The sequence below is a fragment of the Gavialis gangeticus genome, unplaced genomic scaffold (assembly GCF_001723915.1).
Source record: "Gavialis gangeticus isolate Ggan-Ray unplaced genomic scaffold, GavGan_comp1, whole genome shotgun sequence".
Lineage (NCBI taxonomy): Eukaryota > Metazoa > Chordata > Crocodylia > Gavialidae > Gavialis > Gavialis gangeticus.
The window spans coordinates 509937-517968 of record NW_017728975.1 but is presented as its reverse complement, the minus strand read 5'-3'; the positions used below and the strand labels follow the sequence as shown (position 1 = coordinate 517968).

The 8032-nt window shown below is 40.7% G+C and overlaps 1 protein-coding gene across 1 annotated transcript in view; it reads right to left on the bottom strand.

Moving 5' to 3' along the window:
• The window catches only part of RTN4 (reticulon 4), a 46002-nt gene extending 38561 nt beyond the window's left edge, over positions 1 to 7441 (bottom strand). The window contains exons 1-2 of the mRNA XM_019507994.1: positions 7353 to 7441; positions 4152 to 6605 (exon numbers count right to left, since the gene is read on the bottom strand). Of these exons, the coding sequence (XP_019363539.1) occupies positions 4152 to 6597 (2446 nt within the window). The 5' untranslated portion in view covers positions 6598 to 6605; positions 7353 to 7441. The remainder of the gene's footprint in view (positions 1 to 4151; positions 6606 to 7352) is intronic.
• Positions 7442 to 8032: the final 591 nt, after the last annotated feature.

Here is an 8032-nt window from a genome sequence, read left to right as displayed (position 1 = left end):
GTTTAATTCCTTTCATTGTTATTCCCCCTCCCAATCTTTGCTATCGAAGTACTATGGCCTATGTCCAGATATATTGTTGGACAACTCTGAAAACCTAGGGATATGCTTGGCAGCAATTACATTTGAAATTAGACCATTAAGAAGGGATTACTCCAAAAGCTGATGTATATGAGTAGTCACATTTATGCATTTAGATGTTTAAAACTCTCAAGGGTTGCAAACAGTGCACTACAGTTCACTCCAGATATCAAGGGCAATTTTTTAGACATACAGGAAAGCCTCGCAATTTGTGAACTCTGGATTCACAGGTTCAAATATTTGTGGGGGAGGGCAGAGCCAAGAGGCGGGTGGAGCGCGAGAACTGGGGACATGGAGGGAGGCAGCAGAATCTTCTCCCCTAGAGGCAGCCGTGGCGGTACTTGGGGGAAGGGGTCAGTCCCCAGGCACTACAGGGGAGCCCCAGGGACGGAGGAGCAAGGCAGCGGTAGCATCTCTGCTGCCACCACAGGAGGCAGCCACGGTGGTGCCAGGAGCCGCAGAGGCGACAGCACTTGGGGGGAAGGGGTTGGTTCCCAGGCTCTGCAGGAGAGCCCCATGAACAATGGGGGGTGGGGGGAGCAGGGGTGGTTGTGGGGTCTGACAGGGAGCCCCATCAGTATTCATGGATTTTGCATTCACTGGGATCTCTGGAATGTATCCCCCGCAAATGGCGAGGGTCTCTTGTACATTAATATTCGGGTATTTAAACTGACAATGGCAATGGCACAGGAAAACGAAGTATTTAAGGAGTATATCATCACTCAGCAGTGTTTTTCAAATGTCTGCCTGAATATTAAGTTAAACTAGCTTTAGTGAACACTGATGCTCAGATCGGAAGTTATAATCATGAACAGGCTATTATTTTTCTAGGTATTAGGACACTGCCGTAATTATTGAGAGTATGGTGGGGATGAACAAAGATGGATGCAACCGGCCACAGCCAAACATCCATTGTTTGCCCTCCAGTTTTTTTTCCTAAGCATGAAAAAGCACTGAGAGGTATATGCATCAATGCTTTGACTTGCAGTTCTACTACTCAAAAATTGTGCATTAATAGTATGGTTTAATGAAGAAACAACTTTTTAACTACTGTCTTCTCTAACTACACTGAGATCTTCAAAAAAGGCTATGAAAGTCAGTAACTACAAAACAAGGTGGAGAGAGACAGAGAGAGTGTGTACACATACATTTCTGTGCTAAAAACCTACAAAAGGATTTTGGACTGAATCTCTTCCTGATTCAGCATTCTTGCCAGTTTGAAATTTGTCAGCAAATTAGATCCAGGTTCTTATCCAGAAGTCTTCTCTAGGCTTTAACTGATATGTCTCAAGAAAATATTCCAATAGCTTTAAAACAAAATTTAACATCCTCTCTCAAAGAACTACTATGCAAGACTAGCTTTTCTTAGAATCTACTAGTAAAATAAGGGTATTAAGGAAGCAGATTTATGCTATCTCCCTAGAGTTTTCCTTTGTGTTTAAAGGACAGCACTTTCCTCCAGGCTTATGCAGGCCGTAGAGCACTGACTGGCTATATTTTTGAGTAAAAGAGTTCGATTTATTTCTTTCATATGTTTTTAAAGAGCATAGAAAAAGTACAATTTGGACTTTATCAACCCAAAGACCAGCACGAAACCTCAGCTGCAAATGCCGATTCAAAAAAAATTTTAGCAATTCACTTTCCAAACATGCCAAGAGAACTCTACAAAATTAAAAAGTTTCATTTTAGTACTTCTCATCTTTATGCTTGTTATTAAATTAGTGGCAGTGCTATGCTAGAAAAGCATCTTTGACAAATCAAGTTTTGGTGGGTTTTTTTAAAACCAAGACAAACTCCTGGGTCGTGTCCATACATACAGGCAGTGTGCCATTTGTGGAGCCACAAACCACACATTTTGCATGTTAAACTGTGCACGGCGCTGCTAATTTGCAGCGCGGGCAAAATTGCTACCAGGATTTCCCAGTAACAAAAAACAAAACCAAAAAACAGGAAGAAAAAGGAGCACAAGGCATGAGAAAATAGTGTGTGCTGGGACAAATGCAGAAACTGGGGAGCAGGCAACTCTGGGCTGCCTGCTCATCTCTTCATGCTACAGAGCCCCCATGCCAAGTCACATTGCACTCCAGCCAGCCACGGTGGCTGGCTGGGTTACATACAACGTGCCTTTGATGAGGGAACAGGCAGCTCCTCCATTTCTGTGCTCTACTCCTCATCTGGCTGGGGCACAGGGTGCCTCAGCTACACATGGAGCCCGGCCAGGAGCTGGGCACAGGCGGTTGTCTCACTGTGGGCAAATGCATCCCGCAACAAAGGGCGCGTGCAGAGGTGTGAGCTGCGGCACAAAGTAGTGGCAAGTTTGTGCCGCTACTATTTATGCTACTGCAAGAGCATGTCCCTGCTCATCTGGAAGTGGCCCTGGAGTTCAAATGAATGAAAGAGAATCCATTTGCAAGAAAAGCACTGGAGGAGTCAACTGGTACTAGTATCAATCAAGCCTTCATAAAAGCAACAAAGAATAATTTTGTGACAGTACAAAGACTACTGTACTAAGCGACAGCTGTACCTGAAAAAACAAGGTAAAAAGTACTTAGGAAAAAAAGATACATACACATAATTTCAGAGGTTCTCCAATATTTAAAAACTGGAATTCCTAGGTGCAGGCGTGAAATAGGGCAAATACAGCCACACATTCGCACACCAGAATTAGAGGCAAGATATATACATGCAACATGGAGTCTACACAAAACAAAGCTAAACTGGACAGGATGCATGTGGTAAAACAAGATTTTTTTCAGAATGTAGATTACTATTAAATACATACATCCAAGTTATTGCTGATTCTAGGTATTCACATTAATACCAAACTGAAAGCTAAGGACAGACTGCCTGTGCTAGAAGTAGTTTTCCTCTAAGTGACAGGCTTATGTATAATTCACAGGAACCTTTCCAGCACAGGCACAGCAGTGGGAGGCAGGAAGCCAAGCACAGCTTTACTGCATCTTACAAATTAGGTGCAACTGACTGTGGAATAAAATTGAGAGCAGCATGTATAAGAAGCAAAATGGCTAAAAGACCTACCTTTAACCTTTCTGCTCTTTTAAGGGTATAACTGGACAGCAAATACTATGCTGGAGTTCAGCAGAGCAGACTATTTGGAGAAGAAATACAAGTCCTCAATATACCTGTATTGAGTAAAGGGATTTTAAAGGTCACAGAATACTGAACCTCTTCTTGATGCTCAGCTTTTTCCAGGAACCTGAATGTTAAACTCCCTGATGTACGCCTAGGCCAATGGAGACCTAAGAGCCTCCCAGTCTTTTCTGGTTATAAGCTTTACATGTAGTGACAGAAGAGATAGCACTAAGAAGACTTAAGATCTCCAACTGAACTCTGTATCAGAAATAAAAGCACTTGGAATTCAAAACAAAACAAAAAACCTCAGACACAAAATAGATTAAATATACCCTGTTACCCCTGGAAATTTGTTTCTTCTCCAGTTTCATAGTCCTCCATGCCATTTTTAATCATTGTTGTGCCTGCTTCTTTCCTCAGACCTGATGAATGCATCTCATTTGAAAGCTCATCTAAGCTTATCCCAACCATGCTGTTGGTCTAATTATTAAAATCACCACCCACAAAAATCCTTGCCTCTCACATAATTCCTGGACCACGATAGTTAAATCACTCCAACCTTCCACAGCTCAGTCTTACAATAATATGGCTTTGCACAAGAATCTAGTTGAAAACAGCTTAAAACCACGGGGACACCCAATTAACAGCTAGGTTGCACAGCTTCTGATGTCATGGGTTTCTTTTTTTTCTTTTTCAATAGAGGACTACAGAGGAATTTGAAATAAGCATTAAACTGTTTCTTAGCTTGGCATAAAATTCTGTATCAAGAAAACACCAGGAGGAGGGGAGAAGAAATCCATGCTGTGTGGCTGGTATGCAAGTAAAAAGTACTGGTAGTCAGAATAGGCCAGTAGCACCTGAAGTGTTACGTAATGAAATGTATACAGTGATCTACTTCAAAAGAAACAAATCATAATATGCTTAAATTCAGCTAAAGAAACTGCTGAGGAACGAGATGCAAGACAGTATATGGAGATTACCTGAGGATTTACTCAGCTTTGCTGAAAATATAGCAGGAGTTTTCTCCTTTTCTTTACCAGATGGAACTTCTCTCTCCACTGCTTTCTCAAGAGCTTCAGGTTTTACTATACTAACTACCTCTTTTTCAGCAGACAAAGGTGAAACATCTGCAGGTAGCAAGGACACCTTGGATATTTCAAACTCTTCTCTGTTCACAGCCTCTGAAGGTTTTTCCAAGACATGAACATTTTCTTCTGCTTTCACTTTTACATTCTTTAAAGATAGATCATGGGGTAGTTCTGGGCAAGGCAACTGCCTCAGCTCACCTTTGATCCCATTAGTCATCTCTTTACTCTCATCTTTGTAGAATATTTCTTCATCAAAGACTTCTGTCACCAGTTTAGGCGTGGATTCAGTGGTGACCAGTGTCACAAAGTCCTCCGTCACTTGGACTAGAGAGGACTCTGTGGGTACAAGAACTTTGTCTCCGATTTTGGACTCCTCAGCAATATGCATTTCAGCTGAATAGGCAACAGCATTCAGATCTTCCATCTGAAGGGAAATTTTTTCCTTCTTGTCTATTTCCATGGAAGCCGCCTCTACAGGCACTGGAGCCGGCATTCTGGAAAAAGCCAATTCAGGTTGGAAAGATTCCAGGTAGGGCTTGGCTGTAGAAGGCAGCAGCTCTTTAAATTCCTCCATACTTCCATGATCTGTTCCAATCTTCCCAGTGTTTTCGACTGATTTACTTGTCGCAGTAAGAGACGATGGAACTTCATTTTCTTTCTGAGGAAAATCAGGTGTTGGCTGATTGCTGAGCAAGTCATAGTTTTCAGGCTGAGGTGACAATTTTTCAACAGGCTCTTTATGTTCAGGCACATCCCGTGAAACACATTCTATCAGTGTCTCCGAATAATCTGAAAAGATCGGTGAAGGAGATTCACTAGAGACCTTTGTTTCTTTAATTAAATCACATGCAATAGATATATAAGGAGTTTCTATTTCTTCAGTAACAGCCCTATTCTTATGATCAGGTTCTTTGAATGCAGCTTCCTCCTTTATTCCTAGAGCCTCTTTTAATGATATATTCAGTTCCTCTTGGTACAGTGGAGGTTTCTCAGACACTTGTTTCACATTATCATAACTAGCCACAGAAGTAAAAGTTTCTAATGGGGAGGCTTCAAGCTGTACAGCAATAGCCTCTGCAGAAGCAGCTCCAGTGTTTGATGGGGCTTCCATGACAATATCAGGCAAGACTGGTGATGGAGCAGTTTCAGGTCCTTCAAATGAGGGACAGAGCTGTACTACAGGATTCAAAGGCTCTTGTAAGGACTCAGATGTTTGAACTAAATCAATCTTAGTTTCATAAGCAAGTTTTGTGCATGTTGCATCATGCATTTCACTCTCATACGCTTCTTGCACTAAGTCTGGAGTTAGACCTTCAGGCACATTTGCTGCATTATCAAACGATATATTTGATAAAGTATCTGTTTTAGCATAGTCAGCTTCTAGACCTTCTTGCCTGCCTACTAACTTAAAATCACGTTCTATCCATGTCTGGACTTTCATTTCTGCTATTTTTTTCTCATCGGTTTTGTTTTCTGAAGCATCATCCTCCAACAAAGAAAGAGACTTAACTATATTGTCCTCAGATGTTACGGTTGGTTCAAGTTTAGCACACGTAATGTAAGTCTGTGACGATCCCTTTATAGCTTCTGGGGTGCTTGGGAAAGAAAGATCTTCATTACTGCCTTCACTCTCCTTTTCATAATCTCTCTGTATTGTCAGCATCTTATCTGCATCAAATCTCTTGTCTAGGCTGATTTCTGATTTGCAGTCTACCTCACTTACTACAGCCTCTTTCAAGCTGCTAACTCCATGACAAGTATCTTTTACTTCCCATATTGGTTCATATGGTTTGAAATCTACGTATTGTTCCCTTGAAGGAGTGTCTTCTTTCAAAGCCACCTTTTCACCACCATCATCAATATCATATTTCACTTTCTTAGAAGACTCCTTTTCATCATGCTTTTCAAACAATTCCATATGGGCTTCTGGAGACACATCCTGCTGCTGTGCAGTGATTTTTCCTAGGCCATATATTTCTTTACCATTTTCTAGCAGCATTTCTTCCTTAGTCTGGGAGACAATGGTTGCTTCAACTTTAGTGGATGGAGATTTCATTTCTGAGTATTCCATCTCTGGGGCTTCTCTTAAGTTTTTCTCTATGAGAAATGGATTTCTTGCATTTTCTGTAGTTTCTTTATAAATATCACTTCCCTTTTCTTTGTAAATGGTTCTTGCAGATAATCCCTCTGATAACATATCAAAGGTTGCATGCTCTTTAAAAGGATCAGCTGAGAAAGGAGAGAAGGAAGGAAGAGAAGCAGCAGTATCAAGCGGGACAGCAGTAAAATCCTCTTGACCAGACGACACAATGCTACCTGGCTTCTCCTGCAAGTCCATAACTTTTTCTGTGACCATGGACAGAAAGGAAAGTTAGAGAATGCAAGTGTTCTTAAAAAGTTAATACAAACTTTATGACAGGTTCAAATAATGTTAGTTGTTAAAGATTCCTCTAAATTCTAGCCTAACTACTACTGTCTGTTTAAAGATACGGGTTAAAAAGTGTTATTCTGCTTCACCTCTCCTAGCAGAGAAGTGGGCAAATGTTAAAGAAGCAGCAACTTTGTGCAGTGCAAAGATTACAGTAAAGCACAACAGGCCATAGAAGAACAGATCACACAAGAACATCAGGCATTTAACCAGGTGCAGGGGGGAGGAAACAATCTGTATTTTTTCCCCTTTTACAAGGGAAGTTAGTGACCAGAGGATAAAATGAAAGGTCACTCTATATCCATTATAGATAGAGAATCTATTGATGCAAAATACTGCAGAAAGTTATTATGGATTAAGTCTTTCTACTCAGCATTAAGAGCAACTATACTTTAAAATGTTAACCTGTTAACAGTACCAAACATTACCCTGCATTAAGATCCTAGAACTCACAGAAAGCTATACTTGTTTACAAGTTGTGTTTGCTTCTGTAGAGTCTACTGAATCTTGAGCAAATAAAATCACAAGCTTTAAAATTTAGAAGATAAATGCTATACTTGGACCCAAACTAATTTGAGTTAATGGAAGCTAGAGGGAAGGTGTTAATGAGATGGAAGCTGAAGCGCAGAATGTACTCAGACAAAAGGCTAGCAGAAAGAACTTGCCTGCAGAGGAGTATATCAGAGGCTCAGATGCAGCAGGAAGAGCAAAAAGGGTCTCATCTGAAAAACAAACAAACAACCTCAGCAGAAATAAAGATTAGGTAGTTTAGAAAGGGAAGAAAGCAAGCAAGTATTCAGTTGACAATCAGCATGTACACCCACGTCAAAAGTCACAGGACTAGACAAACTAGAGAAATGAGAGAATCACCCAGTTATTAACTATCTCCATTTTATGATGAGGTCACTAAAGACAAACTTCCCCATCCCCCAAGCTAGGAACCAAAAGGAAAATCTGTATGCAGCAAATTTAATTTTGATCCAAACTTCTGTACTACAGTTCCAATTAAATTGTAGCACTAGGAATAAGTCACCTAGAGCTGACACTGATGTGTCATCCTTACATTTATTCAGTTTGCCCAAGGGTCTCAGAACAGTAACCCAAGCATAAGAAAAATGAAAGATGCTTTCAACTTGAGAATGTGTTTAGAAAACAAAGGGGGATGGGGAAGTGTTTCCAGGCACTAAACTCCACTTTTAGTTGCCATTTGTGATACTAATGCCATACTGTTTGCCTTATTTAAAATGCGCCCCCCCCATGTTGCTAGACCAACTTCCATTTGTAAAAATGCAGCTAGCCACAATGATGTCGAACTGTACAAGATACAAATAAATATATATTTGTT